This window comes from Python bivittatus, unplaced genomic scaffold, assembly GCF_059951505.1.
Source record: "Python bivittatus isolate LINGU-HERP-01145 unplaced genomic scaffold, Pbiv_v1 ctg000220_np1212, whole genome shotgun sequence".
Classification (NCBI taxonomy): Eukaryota; Metazoa; Chordata; class Lepidosauria; order Squamata; family Pythonidae; genus Python; species Python bivittatus.
In genome coordinates, this window is record NW_028277048.1 from 31,325,099 (window position 1) to 31,350,901 (window position 25,803).

The following is a 25,803-nucleotide window of genomic DNA, read 5'->3' on the forward strand; positions in this document are numbered from 1 at the left end:
ATGCTTTCTACTATTTTTTATTTCCTGAGAGGGGTGCTATTTTGCCTACTCCAATACTATTCTGCATATTCCACAGGATACCTCTGGATTCTGCCAGCTGCAGCCACTTGCTGTGAACATCACCACTCCCTTGCAGTGCATATAATTTGGACATTTCAAAGCTGGAATGAAATTAATAAGAACTTCCCTTTCTAGCTCAAGCCACAGGAAGACCATAAATCTGTTTCCAAAAATAGCCTGGTTGACAGATCAATGGGGTGACAGAACTGTCTCAGTGTGATATAAAAGCTCCCTCCTGCTTCACCCTGCATACCTTCTCCACTCCATCAATCTGTCAGCTGGTCTATTTCTTGGCACAGATCTACTAGTCTTCTGAATGACCAGTAGAGCTGTGTTCAGAAACAGCCTAAGTGACAAATTACCAGTGTGGAGCATCTCTGTACCAGTGACAAGTCACCAGCGCAACTGGAACGATGGATAAATGCTCTACATCAGGCACTCACCCAGATACTGAAGCCCATACTACTCCACTTTAAGGAGAGCAATTAGTCCTGCTAGCTAGTGACACAGAAGGGGAAGGGGAGCAAACCTCGGGGAATCACCAACTGCTTCCCTTAAATTGTCCTGTAGTGAAGTCCTAAGGATAGGACTTCGTTACTGAGGCAGATTGGAGCTCAGCTGTCAGGGCAGTGCATACTTTGTTGCTGACTCAAGCACATTAACACTGTGGTGAGGAGAAGTCCAAAGTCAAACAAGAAACCCAGAACTGGCTCTGCAAGAAAGTAGAGAAATCTCTCTCTCACTCTCCCAAGGAATGCCATTTAAGTCACTATCAGAACCTGTGACAGAGATATGAAAGCCACAAGACATACTTTGCTGAATTGGACTAAAGGTCCATCCCCCCCCCAACAAAAGCCATCTAGAAGTTACTCCTTCCTATTTAAAAACAAAAACAAAAAGCATACATGTATGCTAAAAATGAATGGCTACACCAAACTTGTAAATGACAGTGCCTCGGCATCCATTTCAAAATCTTCCAACAATGCCTTATAATCCCAAATGTCTCCATAAGCCTAAAATGTGTTGCCTGCCCCTGTGTTAAGGAAAAAAAAATTAGAATCTGTTAAAGGAAAACTGATTTATTTTATCTCCAGATCGTGTGGGAAAAAGAGAAGTGAAAGAGAGGAGGAAGAGAGGACACATTTTACTAGATTAATGTATGATTTAGTAATCATGAGCTAGTTAAGAAAGTGCTCATCTTAAGCAATCTTCCTCACTAGGGTGTCGTCAGATAGATAGTCTCAGTGCATTTGGAGGGCATCAGGTTGCGGAAGGCTGTTCATAAGAAATGTACTATAGAAATGTAGGGGTGTCCTGATTTAGCCTGATAGCTTTTGAGATGGGGAGTTCTACTTCTTATCCGTATTGTTTTCCACCTCACTTTCCAGCTCCACTGATGTACAACAGAGAATGGGTAAGAATGTGAGACTTGATTCTAGCACCATTTTCCTAGCTTTTCTGGTGCTCAAACTTTAAATAGGTCCTCGGTTTTGCTAGCTACTAACGGATAACTATTGGAGCAACATTGAACTGGGTATAGCAACAAGATCATTACCAAGATGACATAAATAAGAGAGAGGGTGTGTCAATAATTAATGCAACTAACCTAGTGAACTCCACGTAGATTTCTAATATCAGAACACTATTACTTCATGTACATTGGAACAAAATTCTCCTAGCCTTCAGTAGGAAGGACAATAAAAACTTTGGCTTTTTGAAGTCCACACATCTTCAGTTGGCTAAGGTTGAGAAACACTGCTGTATAGGGTTCCATCACAGAGAAGAGATTATCTGAAATTATATGAATGTTTTTCTATGGGAAAGAAAGGATTACTTTCCAAACTTATGTTCTGCTAGAGAGGAATTATACAAGATATTCCTAAGAAACTCTGCAGAGGATAACAAGGGCATGTATGCAAAAGAGCAACTCCCTAATCGAGCAGGGAGGAAATAGATCATTTCCAAAGCCGTAAATGATCTTCCTACTCAAGTGCGAGGGTCGGTATGTGAAATGGGTTTACTCTGCTGGACTAGACCTGCAAATTTGCATGAATCAGACCATGCAACCTCTCCTAGTTTGTCCATGGTTAGAGGCAGACTTGTTGCAGCCTGAAGGACCTCACTGAAGCCAATGCACAAGCATTGAGTTGTGCACAACAGGTAAACGGTTGTTGGGAGAATAATTATTGTTCATAATGTAAAAGAAGAGGATAAAACAATATTTATATTATTAAAAAAATTATTATTTGAATTCTAAAGGGAAAAAAGTATCAGACCTCCTGGGAGACCATCTCCATGAAGTTTCACCATTCAGTAATTTTGAGTCAAGGGAGAAAATATGTTGTCTGTTTAAGGGCAGGCACTATTATTACTAATCTTTGCAACCCATTTTAGGAGTTTATTTTAGCTAACAAGTGGAATTAAAAAATGGTTCAAATAAGAAAATAAAATTATGTTCCCTCAGAAATGAGAAAGACAGAAGTAGAAAACCTCTAGAAGGTTTTAGACTTCCAAAAGTGTCCAGAAACTGCCAAGAGTCTGAGTAACAGTTATGGTAAACATGCTAAGCAATATTATGGCTAAAGAGAAAACAGACTGGTGTAGTCCCAGCACCAGGGTGCAAGGTAGCATCCTGCATCACCACCAGACTGAAGCTCTACATTACAACATACTTCTTGTTCAAGAACAGGCTCCTCAAGCGGATGGTAGATACTTAAGAAAATATTCATACCTTTATTTTGCTCAGCTTCATCTGTATTTTCTTTGAGACCAAGTTAGACCAGTATTTCTCTCCCAAGAAATCCCAAAAGATTCTTCCCAGCAGAGCATTTACCCAAGCTTCCTGTTCCTCATCATCACTATGGGAGGTGGCTAGCAACTGGCAAGAGAATGAAAAAAAAACACTTTTAATAAATCTCACAATGCTACTGAACATATAAAGTTAACAGCTAATGTTAACATGTTTATTGAAATAATCCATTTTTTGTACCTATCAGCAAGTTAGAAATATTCATATGCAGGAGTCTAATATATTGTCCAAGGTAGTCATGCTTCAGTATGTAAAGCATCAGTGCAGGAGGAACAAGACAGGAAGCTGAAGAACTGGGGCCCAGAAACAGAAGCCAAGCAGAGCCCTGCCCCATGAAGACTTTGACACTGATCTAAAATCAGTCAATCATCCAGCCCAGGAGATAATACTGTACTGCCAGAGGTGAGCAGTATCACTGTGTTTCATTAAAAGCTGGCATCCAGCATAAAAGCTTCTATGCAAGAGCAATCAGAAGTTGGAAAAATGTTTTGATCTTGTATACTTTCATGTCTGGTCTCTAAACAATCTTTTCCTCCCAAGGACATTCCTTGGCCAGAATCTGACAATGCTTTCTTGCTTTGCCCAATGATCACAGCACCTTTTTTAGTAAGGAATCTTGTGCCTTCTTGGATCAGATTGGGGCTGAGTCTTTTCTTACTAATTCTAGTGTGAGTGTTCCTATTAATTTTGAATTGAAGCTGTTAACAGATTTTTTTAAAATGTTTTTATCCCACCTTTATTATTTTTATAAATAATTCAAGCTGGAGAATGTACCTAATACAGTGGTACCTCGGTTCACGAACTTAATTCGTTCTGCGACTCTGGTCGCGAACTGAATTGGTCGTGAACCGAATCAAATTTCCCCATAAGGTTCAATGTAATTACGGTTAATCCATTCTGAATCATATGTTGTTGTTTTTTTTAAACCACAAAAATATGACACAAAGTACAGTACGAAGAGAGAGAAAGCTAACCTTGCTCGACGCAACTTCTGGCGTGGAGGACAGGAAGGCGGGTGGGGAGGCGGTTACTGCTTGGAGGGAGAGTCCCCCTCCCTACAGGAAGCCGCAACCACGTGTCACGGGAGGGAAAATGGCCGCGGATCCTGTTCGTCACCTGATGCGGAGTTTGCGAACGGAGGCAAAATTTTGCGACCGGAGCTGTTCGTGAACCGAATTGTTCGTGAACAGACACGTTCGTGAACCAAGGTACCACTGTACTCCTTCCTCCTCCTGTTTTCCCCACAACAACCACCCTGTGAGGTGAGTTGGGCTGAGAGAGAGCAACTAGCTGAAAGTCACCCAGTCAGCTTTCCTGTCTAAGGCGAGACTAGAACTCACAATCTCCTGGTTTCTAGCCCGGAGCCTTAACCACTAGATGAAACTGGCTCTTTCCTAAAACCTTTCCTATTTCCTAAACCTTTGGGTCAGGCAATATGCCTTATGTGGGAGCAGGATGAAGTTTTTGCAAGTAGTCAATAGTTAATGAATGGCAGAAGACCACGGCCAGGCCACCTGCAAGTTAGGGGGAATATTTGTGCATTCCTCATAATCTCTGCTAATTTCCCACTTGCTGACAAAATGAGGGCCAGCTTCCAATTGCAGCTTATAAACAAAAAGAGAACTCAAGGTGTCTGAGTAGCCTTGGGCCTTACCAATGGCACTACTATGTTTGGGACTTGGTATGAGGTGGCAGAAGAGGGGGGCTATGGTTACTTCCAAAGGGCCACCACTGTGGTGGCAAAGACTCACCTTAAAGAATAAGCCAAAATGATTGAAGAAGTCCAAACTGGGTGCCTCATTAAGCTAGCAAAATTACAGCAATCACTGGGCTCCCAACCAGCAAAAGCTAAGAGTACAGAGACTGATCAAAGAAGATCTTCTACAGGGTCCACAGGGAACAGAAAGGGGTATAAACACAGTTCAATCTCCTCACAGGAACACTCTACAACTGTAAATTGTAAATAATTTACAAAGAAATGTGGATAGGGTTGCCCAAGGAATCTTGGCTGTCTTCCTGTCTGATACAAGAACATTCTGTATTGCTATGTCATTTAGCTTAACACAAACGCCATATTAACTACCATTTGTTATTTTAACCATATGACTCTCATCCCACCTCAGGGGAAGCTGTAAAGGCATCCCTTATCTACACCCTTGAGGAGATTACACCCTTGTAGAGCCATATAGTTTGTAATTCAAAGGCATCCATGACTTAGGAAGGACATGTGCCTAAGGGAGTTCGTTTGAAATGAATAGAAAAAGCTAGAGCAGTTAAATCTATTGTGACTGACCTGCATCCAACACAGTGAGGAGATAGAAACAAATTCAGGGGTTGAACTAATACTAATTTATGCACAGAAATATGAGATTATTTATACAGACTAAATTGTAAACGTTCCCTCCGCACAACAATAGGGCCTGTAGGGGTTATTGTTTTGGGAATGAGCTCATGGCAGAGCCTTGTTTGTGAGAGATTAAATATGTGGGCCTTTGAATGTTAATTTAAATTTAAGTTCAACCGTATTCAATTAGAAGAAGGCGCAATTCTTGCTGATAAAAGTGTTTCTATTATTGAAAAAAAAACGAGCATTATATTCTCAGAATAAGTACTGGATTAGGCACAGCAGCCTGGACAGGTGAGTTTATGTTGCAGACCTAGAAAAGGCAGCTATTAATTCAGGATGGAGACAAACAACTCTAAGAATGACTACAGGTAGGAACTGCCATAGCAAGAGAGGAAGAGGAAATTGTTAATGGAGAAGCAAGATAGCATCTATGTGCTGCCTTAACACCAATCTCTCTGCCAACCTTGATAATATTGCTGACATGCTGTTAATAAGTACCAGATCGGTTAACAGAAAGGTATTTGCATCAATAATCTCTTCCAAGAAGTATATCAACCTTGCTTATTTCACTGGTTGGTAGAAGGGGACTTGTATTAGTCTTTTACGGATGCGCACCCTAGTTTTCAAGTGTGCACATCAGCTGGGGCTTCCAAGTAGGGGAAAGGGACTTACTTAGACTTTCTCTAAGAAAGTCATCCATCTGCTCAAGTATCCTGGTTGGCAGTGTATACATTTTCACTGTGTTGGGAAAAGGAGACAGGACTAGATTGGGTTGGTGTACCCTCTACCTCATTGCTCAGGGTTTTAGGCAAACCTGGGATAGAAGAGAAAAGCTTACCCCACTCACTATGGAAAATACACAAGCATCTATACTGGACATTACACATAAACAAGGAGTGAAAGGAATCATAAGTAAGTCACATTTCATAAATAGTATTCAAAACTGACAGAAGAGACCATATGGGTATGTGAGGGATGATTTTCATAGAATTAAAGTTGGATGGGGCAAATCCAATTCTCTGCTCAGTGCAAGAATCCAAAGTAAAGCATTCCCACAATAGATCATTCTACCCTCTGCTTGAATACATTCAGCAAAAGGGAACTACAGTTTTTCTGTGTAATGGGTTCCACCATCAAGCTGCTCTTATTGATAGAACAAGACTTCCTAATATTGTAGTTGCCTTCCTGTAATTGAAATCTATTACTCCACTTCCTGTACTGTGGTGTGACAGAGAACAGGTCTTTATTATCATTTACTGATTTGATTATATCCCACCTTTATTTTGTACAACTTAAGACAGTGTACGCAATGCTTCCTCCTATGAACCGCACAACCACCACCCTGCAAGGTGGGTTATGCTGAGTGTGTGTGACTGGCCCAAAGTCACCCAGCCGGCTTTCACACCTAAGGGAGGGCTAGAACTCCCAGACTCCGAGTTTCTAATCCAGCACCTTAACCACTACACAAACTGGCTCTTTATCTTCTGGGTGACATCTTTCAGCTATTTGAAAAATGTGATCGTATCTCCCCTATTCCAAATCTGTCTGCCTTCTCAAGGCTAAAGATGCCCAGGCCTTTGAATCTTTCTTCATAATTTCTATTCCCTTATCATTTTCATTGTTCTGCTCTGAATCTGTTCCAGTTTCTCTAAAAAATTTTAAAGTGTGGAGCCTAGAAACTGGACACAATACTTAAGTACTGTGACCAAAATAAACTGAAATGATTACTTTCCATGAATTGAGAACTATACTTCTGTTAATCAGCCTAAAATAACTTGTTTTAAATAAACATTTGAGTACACATCTTTTTAGATCAGTTTAAGCCCTAGTTATGGTTATTCTGTCTCTACTAAAAAGAACAGTTTATACAATATTTTTAATATTGCTCTCTAAGATGCAAAGTAGCTCTATTGATGGGTGGTCCTAGAAATGTAAGAACTAAATAACATACCTATTGTTACAGAGATACTTCATTGAAATAGAAGAATGTTGAGAAAGTGAGCATATCATACAAATGTATCAGCCCCACACTCCTTTGGAAACAAACAAAAAAAAAAACCCTCTTGAGCCTAGCAGACACTACAGGGTAATCATAACACTTTGATCAAGAATATTTAAAGAATATACTTCACCTTTTTCACAGCTGTGGGGCTACTGTCAGCACTGTGAATGGGACTACCTACAGGGCTTGGGTGTTCTGGTGGAATGCATCTCGCCATGTACACATTATAGTCTAAAAGTATTTTCTGTCTCACGATGGACAGAAGTTCCTTCTGCTTCGGCTGAGCAACAATTTCTTCTACACTTCCTTTACTGCTGCTACGGCTGTGTGTAAGAATCCCAGACTGGCTATTGGATCTATTGTGTGCTTGCAAGACCCCTGAATGCAACAAAAAGGGGAAACAAGGGGTTACGCATGAATACATAATCAAATTTGGAACATAATAATGAAAATTTACAATGCTAATAATCAAAAAACAGCTATTATGAGGCTGTCAATATGACAAGCAAACACACATTATGATTTAATCTATTCATTGTAGAAGCAGACACATTACTATTACACACCAATCGATTCAAGATTACTGTATGATACTTTTGACTTTAATATACCACTGGAGATGTCACTCTGTAGCCTTGAGTTGTTGTTGAATTCCCAGGGCCCTTGCTAACATGGATAATAGTGAAGTATGTTGGGAAGTTCAGTAACATCTGGAAGGCCACAGGTACTCACTCCCCTGCCCTCTGCCGCTCTAAGGCAAATGGTAAGAAAAGTATCTGGTAGTATATGTTTTTCAGTGCAGTATATAAAGATACCAATCCTTAATTTTAAAAAATGTTTTGGCAATTACAAGAAACTATCTGAAAATAAATCATAAATAGAACCCAAAGAATCTTAGAGGAAAAATGACAGCCAAGGATGCAGAAGACTGCACCAAATCTGATATGGTGAAGAATGTTACTCTGGAAAAAGAATATGAATTTAAGCAGAGCTATAAATTTAAGAATCATAACTTCCAGCAAATAAACACACACACACACACACACACATACACAAGACAGCCTGAATTCAAACCTTAACAGAACTGAGTAGGTGGAACCAATTTTAATTATCATTCCCACTTCTGTGAAAGGGTTTATATTCTTTCATAAAATGGGTTAAGAGGAAACATTTCTGAACTATACTGCATGAAAAATAATGTTCAGCTTTTCAGAAGTTTGCCATAAGCTTGACAAACATTTATATATAAACAGTGCAAATATTTTGCACACAGGTAACTTGAAGGTTGATTTGGAATAAAAACAAGGACTTTGTAAATTGTATTTGAACAATCTGCATGGTGTTTAGTAAAGAACATTTCAGTTGTTTTAAAAAGAGTAAAAACTGAGATATTCCTTGCCTAAACATCCTCTGTAATTATTAAGCATGTAATTATTGCCATATTACATGCTCAAAGGTTCAATTATGGCCCAATTTCTGGATCATAAGATTTAAAGATTGTGGTGAGCCACAATCCTAAAAAACAACATTCTAGAAACATTGTTAAAACAGAGGGTGGGGACTTGTAGGAGATGAACAAAAAAATAAATTAATTAAACATTAATGCTGTATGCTTTATTACATTTTAAGATTTGAGCACAGTGTCAGGAAGTTTAATATTCCTATAACTTTAAAATGTATAGAATCATATCATTCTGAATCAATACCATGCCTTCAACTGTTCTGTTTTTCTAAATATTTCTGTAAAAAGGCTACACTGACATACATTGCAAAATGGCATGATTACTTTTTAAAAAGGGAAACTATGCCCAAAGCTTTAGTGAGGATATAATGGAATTGGAACATATTTACATACGGGATGGTCTTGTGCAAAAATTCAAAGGTTCCGACAAAAGGCTTTTATTGAAACAGGGAAAATAACTAAGATATTGTGTTAGGTTCTAGGTTAGCCTTATTATTAGCATTTGAGGAAGCAAATAAATTACTGCATAAAGAATGGGTAATACTGTATTAGTAGCTACTGGACAATTTATCATTCAGGAATGGAAGACTGGGAATAATCTTTCAATGTCAGTTTGGATTCAACCATGTTGGCAAATAATCCTAAAAGAGAAGTTGACAAAAGGGGGGAGCGGGGGGAAAGACTTGGTATAGCTGAGGATATTTTGAAATAGTTTGGCATAGTTTTATTGTGTATACATAAGAAGGCATTAATTTAGATACTCCTAATACACATAATATATGGTCAAATATTTATTAGTTTAAAAAGAACCACTATGGAGCTATGTTTTTCTGCTTGAATTTTTAACAGCAGTTTTAAGATATTTGGAAATTTTATTTTATAATTAAAAAAGATAATTGAATTACATACTTAGTATTAATAAAGTAAAAATAAGCCTCATTAAGAAATAACCTTTAAAATAAAAGCTTATGTCTGAAATGCATGTGTATTATGTCTGGAAATATATTGGAGTCTCATACCATTTTAAAATATTCTGCAAAAAAAAAAAAGCAGAGAAGGATTAATTCTAAGTCTCAAGTTTACTCAAATCAGCAACTTACATAAGGCTGGATATTAGAATGTAGATTGTTAAAATTTATAGAATGTCTTTAGAAGGAGTTAAATTGCTGTCAGATTTCAGGCTAAGCATATCTTGATTAACACACTGACTAGCAGAGTTCTTTCTGGATCGTGCAATCCCAATGAATCTTTAATAAGCTGATATTTTGACCTCATTACATGAAGTCTCAGCAGAATAAGCAAAGAGGTTCCTACCTGACTTGTTTCCCCACGTGACAATTGGCTTTTTTTCTTCAGATTTTGATCTGCAAGCTAGAAGGAATTTCCTAAACCATTCCTCCTTCTCTCGGCCTGTCCTTCCAAACAGATAAAGCACTTGGCTCTTCGGGTTACCAGACTTTGCTCCGTCCTGAGAGGGTTTCCTGGATTCTTCACTGCTTAGGTTTACCTTTTCTGCAGAGAATTTTTCTTCTGAGGTTTCTTTATCAGTCTGGGCTTTGGCCATGAAGTCGTCTTGTCTCCCAAGTTCAATGCAAATTGGATACTTTTTATTCCAGATGCGTTTTCGCGCCAAACTTCTGGGAACCAAATAAATCTGGAAAACAAGTTGTGAGACAGTTCCATATTTCACCTCATTAGAGAAGAGAATACAGAATAGTAGGCATTGCCATAATCAAATACACAATTGGGCCAAAACCATGTTGGCCGAGCTGCCTGCCCAATATACAGGAGTGGTAAAGTATGGATTGGGAGCTGTTGTTCTGAATCAAAGAATATCTGGGCTTCTTCTATATTTTCTTTGAAAGGTTGGAAAGACCTGGTGTGGGGTGGACCTACATCAGCCCAGTGTTTGTTTGTTTGTTTGTTTGTTTCTTTCTTTCTTTTTGCTACTACACTTCCTTCCCTACAAAAGTCTGGGAAACAAGGCTTAAGAGGTGGTCTGGAGAGCAGCCTTAGCAAACTGTTACAGGAGTGTGTGCATGTGGTCACAGAATAATTGCAATTTCATCCTCAGTTATGAAGCATGCAATCTTACAGAATAAACCAAACCACCCAATGTTTATTTTAAACCATTTTTTCTGGGTGTACAAATAATTTAAAGATCAAGAGAGAAAGGGACAGAGAGGATTTCAGATGGTTATAGAAATTTCAATCATTCTTTGATGGGATTAGAAGCATGGTAAAAACACAGCCCAACAGACCTAAATATTATCACAGAAGTGGGGACTGGCATTAAAAACAATACCAATAACTCTGGGAATAACACAAAAGGGCATTTATTTATTTATCGTATTTATATAGCCACCCATCTCACATAAAAGTGACTCTGGGCGGCATGCAACAATTCAAAAGAATAAATACATAAAAACAACTACAAGTAAAAATAACTATAAAAGCACAAAAACAGGAGGGGATAATATTAGTAAGGGAGCCATCGCAAAATCTCCCCGGTCCCCTGGGAGCCCCAGGCCTAATCACACAGCCAGGCCTTGAGGGACTTGCGGAATGTTGAGAGGGATGGAGCTAATCTCACTAATGGGGGGGGAGAAGATTCCACAAGGTGGACTCCACGGCAGAGAAGGCCCGCCTCCTGGGACCCTCCAAATGTAGCTCCCTGGCAGATGGGACCTGCAGTATGCCACCTCTGCCAGACCTGATGGGGCGGGCAGATGTAATTGGGGAGAGGCGGTTCCTCAGATAACCCAGTCCCATGCCATGAAAGGCTTTAAAGGTCAAAAACAGCACCTTGAATTGGACCTGGAAGCAAACTGGCAACTAACGCAGTTTGCGGAGCAGAGGTGTAACATGTGCCGCTCTAGGGGCACACATAACTGCCCATGCTACTGCATTTTGCACCAGCTGAAGCTTCTGGATACTCTTCAAGGGCAGCCCCATGTAGAGCGCATTACAGAAATCCAAATGGGAGGTGACAAGGGCATGAGTGACAGTCAGCAGAGCCCCCTGTCCTAGGAATGGGTGCAACTGGTGCACAATCTGAAGCTGTACAAAGGGTCTCCTAGCCACGACTGCCACCTGCTCTTTGAGCAGGAGTTGTGAGTCCAGGAGGACCCCCAGATTGTGCACAGGGTCTGTCTGGGGCAGTGTGACCCCATCCAGTACCAAAGATGGCATAACCCTAGCATCAGAAGGCCCCCAAACCCAAAGCCACTCAGTCTTGCCAGGGTTCAGTTGAAGCCTGTTTTTCCCCATCCAGACCCTCACAGCCTCCATGCGATAAGACATTCACAGCATCACTTAATTTGTCAGGGGCAGAGATGTATAATTGGGTATCATCAGCATACTGATGATACCTCACCCCATGGCGATGGATGAGCTCACCCAGCAGCCTCATGTAGATGTTGAGTAGGAGGGGGAGAGTACTGAATCCTGTGGCACCCCACATAACAGGGGCCAAGGGCAGGATCTCTCCTCCCCAACCACCACCTACTGGAATCAACCCTGGAGGAAGGAGGTGAATCAGCACAACACAGTGCTGCCCACCGCAATCCTCTGAGCCAATCCAGAAGGATACCATGGTCTATGGTATTGAAGGCCACAGAGAGGTCAAGTAAGGCAAGGATGCATGTATAACCCCCATCTCGCCCTCGCCAGAGATCATCCAAAAGCACGACCAATGCTTTTTCCATCCCATACCCAGGCCTGAATCCCAAGTGAAAGATATCCAGATAATCTGCTTCATCTGAGGCCCTCTGAAGCTGTTGCACAACCACCTTCTCAATCGCCTTCCCCAAAAAGAGGAGGTTAGATACTGGATGAAAATTGTCCAGCATAGTGGGGTCTAGCAAAGGCCTCTTAAGGAGGGGCAAACCAAAGCCTACTTAAGAGGCAAGGGAACAATCCACTCACTCAAAGAAGCATTAACCATCACTAGAACCCACTCTCACAACACCTCCTGGGCCACTTTAACCAGCCAGGAGGGCATGGGTATAAGGAGCAGGTGGCTGAGCTCACAATCCTAAGGACCCTGTCCACTTCCTCAGGTTCAACAGGTTCAAACTGTTCCCAGAAAACTGGGCAAGACTCCATCCTAAGCATCTCCTCCAGACCTGCAGCGGGGCTAGTGTCCAACTGTGAGTGAATCCAAGCAATTTTGTCCAACAGATGCTGAACAAATTCTTCTGCGTGTCCCTGCAAAAGATTCCCTAGGCCCCCTTTACCCAAAAGGGCTCATGTCACCCAAAACAGGGCTGTGGGGTGGCAATCTGCAGATGCAATAAGGGAAGAGAAGTACTGCTGCTTTGCTGCTCTTACCACCACAAGGTAGGCCATATTTGGTCAGGTTCGTCCTTAGCTGAGTGCCAGCAGCGCTCTAGACATCGTTTCAACTCCCTCAACTCCTCCATAAACCACAGGGAGTGATGGGATCCCCAAGAGGGGAGAGATTGCATAGGTATGATCTGGTCCAATGCCTCAGGCACCCCATTATTTCAAGCAGCAATCAAGGCAGACCAGCAGGAACAACCCCCAGCTCCCTCTGGAACCCATCCAGGTCCATTAGTTGCCAGGGGCGGACCAATTTAATGGGTCTAGCCTCCCTGCAGTGGATAGCGGCACTAGAGAATCCCAACGTAATCAGGGTATGATCTGACCATGACAAGGGGGACACCAAAAGCTCCTCCAATTTCAGATCACATAGCCACTGCTTTGACAGGAACACCAGATCTGGTGTACGGCCACTGTTCCGTGTCAGGCTCTGGATGATTTGGGATAGGCTCTGGATGATTTGGGATAGGCCCATGGCCACCATGGTGGCCATGAACTCCTGAGCCACCTCAGACCCCACCCCTAGAAAAGGCAGATTCCAGTCCCCCAAGATCAAGCCTGGGGAACTCTACTGCCAACCCAGAAATGGCATCAAGGAGCTCAGGTGGGGAAGTTGCTATGCAGCAGGGAGGCTGGTACAACAGCAGCAGTCCCAACTAATCCCTACAGCCCAATTTAATGAACAGGATCTCACATCCGGTGACCTGTGGTGCAGTGCCCCTGAATGCCATAAGAGATTCCCGGATGACAATCATCACACTCGTACTCCTGCCCCAGACTCTCGGCTGATGCCACACTTGAAACCTGGCTGGGCATAAGGCTACTCTCCTCTCTGGATCCAGCCAGGTCTCAGTAATGCATGCCAGGTCAGCCCTCTCATCAGTGATGAGGGAGGCCTTATTACAGACCGACCTGGCATTCAGAAACAGCAGCTGAAGACCAGAGCCTCTGAAGGTAGGCTGAGGGTACCAGGGCTAAGACTGAGGACTAGAACATGAGACAGGTAACAAACAACTAATGAGTTTCACTCAATAGGATGATTTCCTCCTACCCACCATTCCTCCCTTCCCCTCCTCTTTGTTGATCCACTTTAGCGTGAAGAGGCAGAGAAACCAGCAGCAAGAAGATATTATTCTGAGGATTCCTAAAAGTTATAGGACAAATTAGTGGTTTGACCAAGGCTCACAAATCTTATAGTCAGCAACTGCCTGTATCAATTGAAACTACTAGTTCAGATGAAAACAATGCAGGACAGAAATCAAAACATACTCCATTGTCAGACAGGAATGAGTCATTCTGAACTCACCTTGCTATCTATAAGATCGTAAATTTTCTGGCTAATGTAGGTAACTTCTGGCTTGGTTTCATTGTAAAGAGCTCTTCTGGAAACATTTTTGTTAGGTTTTGAAAGTCTTAGGATGCTTCCTTCGAGTCTCACAAAGACAGAGTGAGTCAGTGTCGCATGGTAGGTTTCTGGATCATAGTTATAGATCTCATTCATCCAGCCCTAGAGAAATTAAAGAAATGAACAGATTTTTCATTCTAAGACAAAATTAATTAGATATGTTGATGGCTGAAATCTTGAATCACTTTAGCCAGTTTGGTGCTTTCCAGATGAGTTGAGATTACAACTTTCAAATTTCCCCCATAGTAATAATCTTCAAAAATATCTAGAGGACATTTGATTAGTGAAGGCTGACCTAAGTGAATTCCCAAAAGAAAAAGTTGAAACTTTTTTTTACCTCTGGAAAAATATATTGCACAATGCTAATTGCATGTGTTACAAGAGTAGCTGATCCCTGTATTTCACAGTAGGTTGAATGCACTTCTATAATAGTGGAAGGAGATAGATTTTTAAGTTATCAGAACCGGAATGGGACAGACAGGTAAGAATGACGTAAGATCGTCCACTTGGAGTCCTTGATTGCTTCCTCCTAGCTAGCCAGACATGAAGCAGTAAGGATGTAGCCTGGTAGTTGTACTGGGACGGAAGATGCCTCAATACAAGGGATTCCTGGCCATCCAAACTCTCAAGAACACACATCCAAGAACTACATTTCTTGCACATGTAATTTCTTGTTTTCATCTCCTCTGTATATGTCACAGCTTGTGCTTAACATGCTACCCAAACACCTTTGGCTTGTAATTCTAATATGTCCATCTTCACTCATGTTGGAGATGGGCAGTGCTAGAGAGGCTGAGTGCTACAATTTGGCCTCCTAATCTTCTGAATGACCACATGGGGCCATCAAATGATGCTGTGATGCCACCAGAAGAGATGTGGCTGAACTCTTTGGCTTTGGGATATGGTAGTTGAGTAGAAATAAGAGTGGGGGGTCCTATAAAAGCAAACTATTCTTACCCTTAAGACCACACCAAGCCCTAAAAATGAGCCAAAATTGCATTGCTGAAATTAGTCCAATTTGTCACTGAAATTTGGCAACACAATGTGAGGGTGCTGGGGGGTGGCAGGTGAGCTGTGGGTGGCCCATCTCTGTCTTAGGTAATACAATATGATTCAGAGCTCAATAGAACTCTGTTGGTCAAATTGAAGTGTACATAAAGGGATTGTCTAAAAAGAGAAATATTGTGTGAATAAAGAATTTATAACTAATTACATTAGCATGCTGTTTCTTTGCTACACAAGACTTGGTGCATTTCTGTACTTAAGTAAAAGCAGCAGTCTCTGCATGTGTGAAGCAATTCTATACCTCTGTATTACATCACATAACACATTATCAATCAATTATAAAAGTATAGTATGTACTTTCTGAGAGCAAGAAGAAAAAAATCCATAACAGAATATAATTTTACTGCAGGATATGAAACTAGTCCTGAGGAGGGATGTTTTCCTACACAGAGACACACCTTTTAGACATGCATCTCATTGTCTGTTTTCCATATTCCTGTCTGTCTTTACATTTAATTAGATAACAGAAAAACCACTGCTGCACTATTGATTTATTATCCTATTGGTGCAAGTTTTCTGGATAAAATAACATTAAGCAAAGTACCTTTGTTCACTTTAAAGGAATGTGTATTTTTCTCCTCCTCCACGCTAAATGCTATCTGGATTTTTCAGGAACATTGGAAAAAGCAAGGCATATTTAGCTCAGAGAAGAGATGAAGGAAAGACATGAGGACAGCTTTAAAATTCAAATAGCTATCACCCTGATGGCACAAACTTGCCCTCTAATGCAACAGGAAAGCAGTGAAATATTAAGAGAACTTATTTGCCAGCAGCACAGAGGCAATGGCTTATCCGTTGCTAGAGATATTTAAACATAACTAGGCAACCCATGACCCACTGGGTCATCGCTTCAGAGATACTTCCTTACCAGATTCCTCAATGCCTTCAACAATGGCAAAGCTTCTAACGTACTGTCTTCACTGGAAAAGTTCTTAAAAAATTCAGGGAGATATTCAAAGATGTATCTGCCTTGAAAATAGCCTGTGGCATTCATATGAACTGTACAGAAAAGTTAAACATCAGGAGCTGACCACAGGAAATGTTTTATGACATTTTTTATTATATCATAAAATGTATTATGATAATTTTTATGTCATGTTTTATAAAATTTGCCAAATTTCAATTCCATGGGAGTCATGGGTCATGGATTTTGGACACATTCTGTAAGTGAGCCCATTTGCGGTACCTTGATTCAAAAATTGTTGGCCTATGATGCACCATTTTGCCCAGTTAAAGGTTACAAACAAACAGATACGAGAGTTTTAGTAGTATATAGATTTGGGCGGCCATCTTTCAAGAGCTGCTATGGTATATTATCCAGTTTTATAGGCCTTCAAAATACTTCCCAATTCTGATTCTAAAATAAGCATTTTCAGAAATGTTTAATTATATAAAGAAATAATATTGCAAGCTTCCAAAATACAATAAAATTAAATTAAAAGGGCAAAAACAAACAAATCAAACTCTGACTCAACAAAGTAAAGTCTGCCTTGTTTCCTGAGCTTCTGGTGCTATGCAAAAATATGGCATCAATCCTGCTGATGGCTTTGTGATGCCTCCATATTTACCTCTTTTTTTTTCTACATCTTTTCCCTCTTAGGTATACATGTTAACTTCTTAATTTCTTTGCAAAATTTTCCTGAAAAATGAGTGGAGGATATTACCAAAATATTTGAAATAAATAAGTCACCTCAGCCATGGTTGGGACACCAGAGAAAAGAGTACAGTATCTTCCCCTGGTGCAGTCAGGATGGAGCTAAGTTATTTACAGTCTTAAAGGTATACATCACCACTGTGAATTACACCTGGAAACATATTACTGTACTGTAATTATATGATGGGGGAGTGCCAATATGCAATAATGGCTTATCCTTTTTTTTCCTATTTACTGTTTTCAAAATGGCTATTTTCTTTATACCGGGAGCCTTTGGGGCCTCAGATCCTAAGGACAGGACTATATTGCACTATTAAAGCTGAACTGTACCATTTTCCCAAGTGCCTCCAGGTGTGCTTGAGAAGCTATCAAGGATGCCCACTTGAGAGCGCTTAGCCCAGGTCCCTATCCAGTCTGTCACTGGCTCCACTGGACAGCTGCCCAGTCACAGACTGAACAATGGAAGTCAGGTCTGCCAACACCCAGGCTCCACTGCTTCCTGGAGTAAGCCTCTTTCAAGGCTGCAGACCATTCAGAGATCCTTACAGGAAACAATGAATCAGTTATTATTTTCTTTAATGCCACACTTAGTGTTTGAACTGAAAATGTCCCCTACACAGTTGCACTTATCAGTATCATTTTGAATTTCAGAACCAGTTGGTGCTCCTTATAAATGTCACTGTGCCAAACAATTTATTTACACAGATATGGAACAGAGCTGCTCAAGCTCTTTTTAATTATCAAGGGCTTGAATAGTCATACTGCAGTTCTACTAGACACAGTTAATTCTGTGGAACTGTTTTCAATCATCCATTGACACAAAGAAAGATTTCTGTGCTCCCTTTCTCTGATACAGGTAATTCTAATCTAAATTATTATTGTTTTATTTCTGCTTTTTCTCTTATCTGTTCTCATTCCTATTCTCTCTTTCTCATCAGCTACTATGCTTCTAATCTGTGCAGCTATCAAGCCAAAATATTTCCCTAGTATTCTTCATGTCATATTTGGTAAACATGTCTTTTTTTCCCTCTTTCTGCCCTTCCTAGAATATTTAGAATTCACAAAATAGTGCCAGAGTAGATGCTAGAAGGTGAATTATTTTTTTGCCTATGCGTGTCAAATAAACTTGTTAATTCTTAGAACTTTAATTTTCACCTGAGCTAATTCTTCTCTTGTGTTTGTAGATTATTTGCAGAGCTACTGATTTTCTACGGGACAGTAAATCTTGAATGCATTTTGAACTAATTATTCCACAAAAAGAGTCAGAAATATCAATTCCCTAAACAGTAGGCCAATTGTACATAAATCAGCTGTGTACCCACACACTTCAGTTAAGTCATAGCGCCTGTCCTCCACAATTAGGTTCCCCCTGAGATCCTTGATGGCGTTCCAAAGGGCCTTAAAAACCTGGCTCTTCTCCCAAGCATTGGGCTAAAGTGGTTGGAACCCTTTGTGGGTGTTTGGCACGTTTGTGTTGATGACTGGATTTGCCATCTTGTTATTGTTACATGCTTGTTTTGATTGTATATTGTTGTTTTGTTTTTATGTCATGAGCTGTCCAGAGTTGATCAGAGTGAGGCGATGCCTGTCAAACGAAATAAATGAATGATCCTTTGTATCAGCTCTAGACTGCATGTATGTGAATTCACATAAAAATGGGAATGGAGGTCCACCAGAAATACATCTATATACAAAAGCTGATCAGACTAATACATGGGACTTCAACAGTGATGACAGAACAATACTCTCCAGCCACCAAGAACAACAGCAAGGTTAAGAGAGCAACAGGATATGATACATAGCATATACAGAGCCTGAGGGGAATACCTTGTTCTTAATGCTAGAGCATGGGTCCTTAGAATAACAAGTTGTTAAGACACATAGAGAGAAAAAAAACATGAAATCAAAACATGATTTTACACAAAACGTGATTTCTTTCATAAAGGTTAATAACATTTCACATCCATTGAAGAGAAAACCACCATTTTAGACACTAAGCGTCCTAGGATACTGTTAAGGAGAACAGTCTTGTGGGTAGAACTTTCTACTCTGCTGCCCCAGCAAATCTGCACCCCAGGCTTATCACAGAAACATTGAAAACTCAACAACACACTATATGGTGTAGTTGCCATACATATTGCATACACCTCTTAAAAATCAAATCATAGGCACCACTGGAACAGTTTTTTGAGGGGGAGAAAAGATTCTAAGCCTTTTTATAAATTAAGAATACTAGCTTTACCCTTCAGTACACAAATTAAATTCATTCCTTTGCTTGCGCAAGCCTTCCGCTTTTTAAGAAGTGTACAGTAGTTATTAAAAACCATTTTTCAAACATTCAATCACACTATCAATGTGAGCTACAATTATACTAAATGAAGAGTGGGTAATGTGTGGCCTTGTATTAGACCTTCCAGAACTTCTAACTATTGGCCATGATGGCTGCAGCTATTGAGAAGTAGAGTTCAGCAACATCTGGAAGGCTGTAAATTGCCCATTCTTCTATAATCTACAGTTTTCCTATTAATCTATATCTATCATAATAATAGAAAAGATATGAGCTTCGACTTTCTATAATAGTTTTATGCCAGTCCCTCAAAAGGATAATTTTATTGCTCTGGTTCCCACATCTTTATGTGAATGATTTGTAACTCCCTTCCTTTTAACCAGTAGTCACCTTCTCTTCTAGACTTAGTCCACTTCAAGTTAGCATCCCATAAAATTTCCCAATATAGATATGACAAGTTCTATGTTGGGAAAATGCAGATATGGTAACAAAATTTTGCTATGTTGTTACTATGATGTAGTCCCAAGATATAATGTAAACCTTATTTAAAAAAAAAATCCAATATGAGTAAAAGGATCAAGTTCAAATGCTGTGAAAAGCAGTATTTCCCCCAAAATAATCTCTAAAAACTGCTTATATTCCATCTGGCTGCAACTTGAAACATTCAATTATTCAGTCAAAATAGTCAGAGGTGAAAAGTACTGATATGTAATTCTGTTTCATCTGAGGTTGCAGAATGAACTGGAGGAAGGACAAGCTAACAAAAAGCCATACTATTTTTTGTGAGATAGTGAAGAAACAAGACAGTGAGTGCAAATCCCAAAACAGTGTATCTCTGGGACCTGCAATGACAAGTCTGAACATTTGTCATCTTTCCTGCTTCTTTTATTGCAGTCTTGTTCTTATTGTTTTATAGTTTTCATGTTTTCTTATGAACTGCCTAGAGTTGTTGGGAGTTGGGTAGTGTACAAATTGAGTCAAATAAATAAATAAGTAAAGTTGAGGGCTGAGTAACACATTTAAATCTGTGTTATAACATACACCACAGTAAAGCCATCATTTGACCACCTCAATAATCTTCCAGATAACAAACCAAAGCATGATAAATGTACAAATTCTGAGGGAAAAAACCCCTATTAATTAAATTCATCACAGTCTAACAGTTCAAGCAAGAAATTGGCATCCAATCAATGTCTTACTTCAACAGAGAGTTACAGTAATTCCAATATTGTCTGTAATAGGTTCATGTTTGAACAACGTACGCAACTTCAGAAGTTTCAAGGCAAAGCAGTGACTTACCTTCAATAGCTCAGGTTCCTGAATATCCAGAGCTTCTGTATTAAGCTGGCTGTTCCAACAGGTGTATCGCCTATTATATCTAGCACTTGGTGTAAAAAGCCAAATTATGCAGGTAGCAATAATAAATCCAATGGCAATTCCCAAGAAAAGTCCACTGAAGTAACTAGGGAGAGGAAGTATAAGGTAAACATAGATCAACATGGTGAGAAAATACAGTGTCTTCATCGGAAGCCTAGCTTGCGGTGCTGGTAGTTCAATTCCACCTTCACTACTAATTGGTGTAGAAGTTTCTTCTTGTATTTCTGCCTTCTGCAAACTTTCCAATTGTTTGTCAGGTCTGTCATCCTCTATTAAGAAGTCCTCAGAATACAACTCACAGAACTCCTCATCTTCCTTACTTGCCAGGGCAGACAGGCAACACCTTTCAAGTACTAGAGAAGCCTTAGAACTGGAATCCTTTGTGCTTAACAATGGGGAGTTTCTAGGTTCAATCTCTTTTGCATATCCTTCAGCAGCTTGCGTTTTGGTATTCTTATTTACACTGGAACTACTTCCATAGAAGTCTCCTTCTGAATCACATTCTTCTTCCTTTATGCTATAGTTATTATTGCTTTCCAAATGGCCATTCAAGCTGGAGAGATTGGACAGTTCTGAAGCACTTGAAGATAAGGCTTTGGGCCTGTGGCTACTACTCTCATCACTCATTATTTTGCTGAAGAGCTGAAAAGGCTCATAGATCACTTCTGAAAATCGCCTCTTTGTGTTCTCAATTTTGGCTTCCATTTCAGGTACTTTAAAAAAGGAGCGAGTGTCTGGAGATGTCAAAGGAGATGAAGGAGCTGTTTTGGAATCACTACCTGTGCTTTGAGGTTGGGTGAACTGTTTGAAAAGGTGCAAGTTCAATTTAGAGTCAGGTGGTTTGAACGACACTGTTTCAGGCTCCTGCTTAGAAGTGTCTGTGGATAGAGACTTCACCAGAGTTTTCATTAACTGTCTATGTCTTGTGGGTAGAGAGGGCTCTTTTGGTTCAATGTCTGTGGAAAGGGATTTGACTAAACTCATGAAAGGCTTTGAGCTAGTAATAGTGGTTGGCGTGCTAGACAAGATGAGTGACTTGGAAGGGGAGGGCAACGGAGAAGATGAAAGGCTGGTTCTCAGTTCTGAAGGCAATGCCACACCCACTGGGCTAGGGGCCTGGACCAAATCTGAGGAGGGTGATGCAGCCAATGGCACCACACTAAACCCGTGGGACTCCAAGGGTTTTGCAGTTGGCAGAACTGTGGGAGATGCAGCCACAAAAAGCGAGGTAGTGGGAACAAAAGAATTCTGCTCACCATGATCAAAGCATAGGTCTTCCTTAGCTTCAAGTGCAGTTACAATGCTTTGGTCATCTGGTGTCTTAGAAGGAGACTCCGTACACTTTTCTTCTTCTTCCTCTTCTTCCTCTTCCTTCCCAAATGCCGAGAAATGAATGGTGATGGTTTCTCGGGAAACAGATCGCTGAACCTGCACTTTTGGCGCTGGCTGCTTTGAGGACATTTCACTGGTTTTCTCTGCATGGCTAATGTTCAGACTTGTCATTGCAGGTCCCAGAGATACACCAGGGTCTATGAAGAGGAAGCCAAACATAAATTAGACTGAAATGTTTTAGTGTTGCACAAGATAATACAGGTACAACTGTAAGAGTAAACCTAGCCAGCAGAAAGTATGAGCCTCTATCACCCGGCATATCTCACCTAATAGGAGAAATAATTATAGACAGCCAAAAGGTGGTTAATGGCAAAAGGGACACAAATGGTTGCATTACAAAAGCTGAAAAATATTTTCTGAGCCCATTGGGGTCAGTCCAAAGCCTTCTTACTAAAACTGGGAAGACGATACAAAGAGAAATGAAAAGAGAAAACCGTTGGCAAATCAACACATCATACCTGTATGGGGAAAGGACACTGAAAATGGATTCCCATATGTTTAAAAGTTGAAACAATGAAAGCTGTGTGGTTTGGATTCAGGAGACCATAACATGAGAAAAGATTTTGAAGGTATAGCATAAGAATTTACAAGTCAGGCTATTCCAAACTGATTCCATGCACTGAACTGAATCTCTAGACATTGCAATGGTTGTTGGCAAGGGGTAAAAAGTAAACTGAGTTCTAGGAATTCCATAGTCTATATACATCTGAAGCAATTCTGCATTATTATTTCCTCATAAGTAAAAAAATCTCCCTAGATAACAAATTATAAACCATGAAAACTATATTAGGTGATTTATGATTATTTGCCTCTTCAATTTATTCATCAGTCAGGATAATTACAGTACTGTGATCGTTCTATTCATTCCAGAGATTATAACGGCAAGCAGTTAAGTTTATTAATCAAGATTGGGAGTTCATAAATCAAACATTCTCTACCTTTTATCTGAACATGAATCTTTCAGAGAACAGTGCTTTGGGAGAATGTATGTATGTGTATGCATATACACAGAGGGAGAGAGAGATTTGTGTGCACACACATCCAGTAGTAAGACTACTGAGTTACATATGTGACTTCTGTATTCCAAGATAATGGATTGTACCACCATGCTCGTACTGTTGGTAAAGTGAACCAGAAATCCCACTGCAAACCGAATCTTTCCATACAAAAATACCTGTATGCCAAACAAATAGACTTGTACTTCCTAAAATTCAATTTTCATATAAGAAGACTTCCTTGACCAATCAAAAGGGTTGAGAAAGGAAGCTACCATGAGAAAAAGCAGAGTTCTAAAACATTTTTTAGCTCAAAAAGAATTGTATTATCAACTTCCTGGGAGGATCTGGATGCTGGACAACAACTTAAAACCAGGACAACCACACAACTGATAGGCAGGAGAATATGATCTCTAAGAGTGCAAGTAATGTACAGCCCTCAATGACAGTAGCCACTAATAGCCTTTTTTACTTTATCTAATTTCTTTTAAAAGGTATTCAAGATGGTTGTTACTACTATGTTTAAAACTACTGCTTAGTTTTAAATTAACAAAGGATTGTGTGAACAACTTATTTTTATTTCTCCTGATCTTCTTCTATTAAACTTCATTGGATGATTCCAAGCTTTCACTTGTGCAAATGTATATGTGACAGAATTCTCTCCCTACCCTTTCTCTAAACAATGTTACTCTAAAACCACTCTAAATACAGCACTTTTACTTTTGTTTGCATTCCTGATTTAATTTTACATTTGAAGATACCTTTATAGGTTTTGTTAAGAGGAATGAGAGCAAGCGATTCATTAGTACTAAGTTACTTCAGGGATATGGTGTTGTAGCCCTTAAAGATTCTGTGGAGGAATTTCTAATTTGAAATTAATTTAATTAGATTTAGTGATGGCTATATTCCATTGATTTTTCTTTGCCACTAGTGGGACATTAATACCACAATTACTCCCTTCACTGCTAGCAGTCTTAAAAACAGAACGCTATGCTCTTGGTTTAAAAATCCATAGTGTCCTAAGATATGAAAGAACAATAGTACCATAGAGCGAGAATAAAGACTCTCTGCAACGCTTTTAAAGGGGAAAAGGGGCCTGGTAGACTTTTCAAATTGCAAAATCAGTAGTAAATAGTTGGGGAAATAAGAGCTACAAAAAAGAAAAACAAAAAAACCCTGCACCATTGGATAGCAGCTTACTGAGCTAGTCATGCATATTTGATACTTGTGAAAGAAGCCAGGCTCTGATAGGATGCCACAAATGCTTTAAAGGCCAGATGTCTAATGGTGCAGGCAAAACCTACACATTGCAGCAGAGGCTGAGAACATACCAGAGCGGGACTTCTTATTTTTGCATTCTCCATATTATATGCAGATAAATCATAACTTACTAAACCATTTAAGAAGGTATACTGGAGTTAGATGGATTAGCTAGTTAGGTTCCAGTGAATTGGGTTTGACTCCCAGTGACTCTATGGACAAATGATTAGTAATAACTCAAGTGCTTCCAAGGGCATTTTAGTAAGCTCTTTGTTCCCATCTAATCACCCAATCCATTTTCTTCCTCATCTTCTACTTCTCTCAACCTTGCCAAACATAGTAATGTGTTCTAGTACATCATGCACTCAGATTATATGTCCAAAATACATGAGTTTTGACTTGCTGGTCATTGTAAGAAGGGATTACCAACCATCTTTTATTTGGTCCAGAACTGAATATTGGTTTTTCCTGAAGTCCACGGTATACTAAGCAACCATCTCCAAATCTGTAATTCAAAGATGTTTATCTTCTTCCTCTCACTCTTTCAGTGTCACACGTTACCACTGTTCTTATCTCTTCTATTTTTTTGTCACTGAAATACCCTTATCCATCAAAATTTAGTCTACATGTATCATTGTCTTTCTCCCTAAGAGTAATCTATTTACTTCTCCAGCATACTGATTTTCATTTATTCTTAAAGGTGGGGGAATAGCTAGCTACCATCTTTGCTTCTCTATCATCAAATTTAAGCATGCTGGTTGACCAACAACTCTGTTTCTTAACAGTCAACACTAACCAGGCTTTTTCAATTTCCATTTTTACTTTATAATGAACCCTTCTAAATTTTATTTACTTTTGTCTAACAAAGTGTTATTATCTGTATATCTCAAATTGTTAGAATTTCAACCTCCAATTTTGATTTCATCTGCCATCTCTTCCACCCTGCCATTCTCACAATAGGTTTGTGGTACCAGTTAAACAGCTAGGGGGACAATATGGATCCCTGTCTCATTCCCTTTCATGTTCTGAAGCACTTTGCTTCTTCAGGTTGTTCTTACAAGACCTTCTTGTTGAGTTTCCAGAGAATAACAACCAGGTGTACTGGCATATTCATTAGCCTAAATGTTCTAAACAATCATAATCTTCCTTTAGTCAAGGCAAAGATAAACCTTATCTTCTCTTTCTATTATCCATCTTATGTTAGTTACTTGATTTTATGTTTTTCTGCCTTTTCTGAAATCTGCCCACTCATTTGACATTTTTCCTTATTCTATAGGATTAATAGACATTACCTTAAATAATCAGTATATCCTGCATACTTTTCTTTGCTCAAGTCATTTTACT

At 39.7% G+C, this 25,803-nt stretch overlaps 1 protein-coding gene across 3 annotated transcripts in view; it reads right to left on the reverse strand.

Moving 5' to 3' along the window:
* Positions 1-25,803, reverse strand: part of TEX2 (testis expressed 2) — a 100,173-nt gene that overhangs the window by 23,021 nt on the left and 51,349 nt on the right. For all 3 annotated transcript variants that reach the window (XM_088138263.1, XM_088138262.1, XM_007434621.4), the window contains exons 2-6: positions 20,735-22,341; positions 14,331-14,531; positions 9,995-10,334; positions 7,349-7,596; positions 2,792-2,938 (exon numbers count right to left, since the gene is read on the reverse strand). In XM_088138263.1, coding sequence (XP_087994389.1) covers positions 2,792-2,938; positions 7,349-7,596; positions 9,995-10,334; positions 14,331-14,531; positions 20,735-22,315 — 2,517 coding nt within the window. In that variant the 5' untranslated portion in view covers positions 22,316-22,341. The remainder of the gene's footprint in view (positions 1-2,791; positions 2,939-7,348; positions 7,597-9,994; positions 10,335-14,330; positions 14,532-20,734; positions 22,342-25,803) is intronic.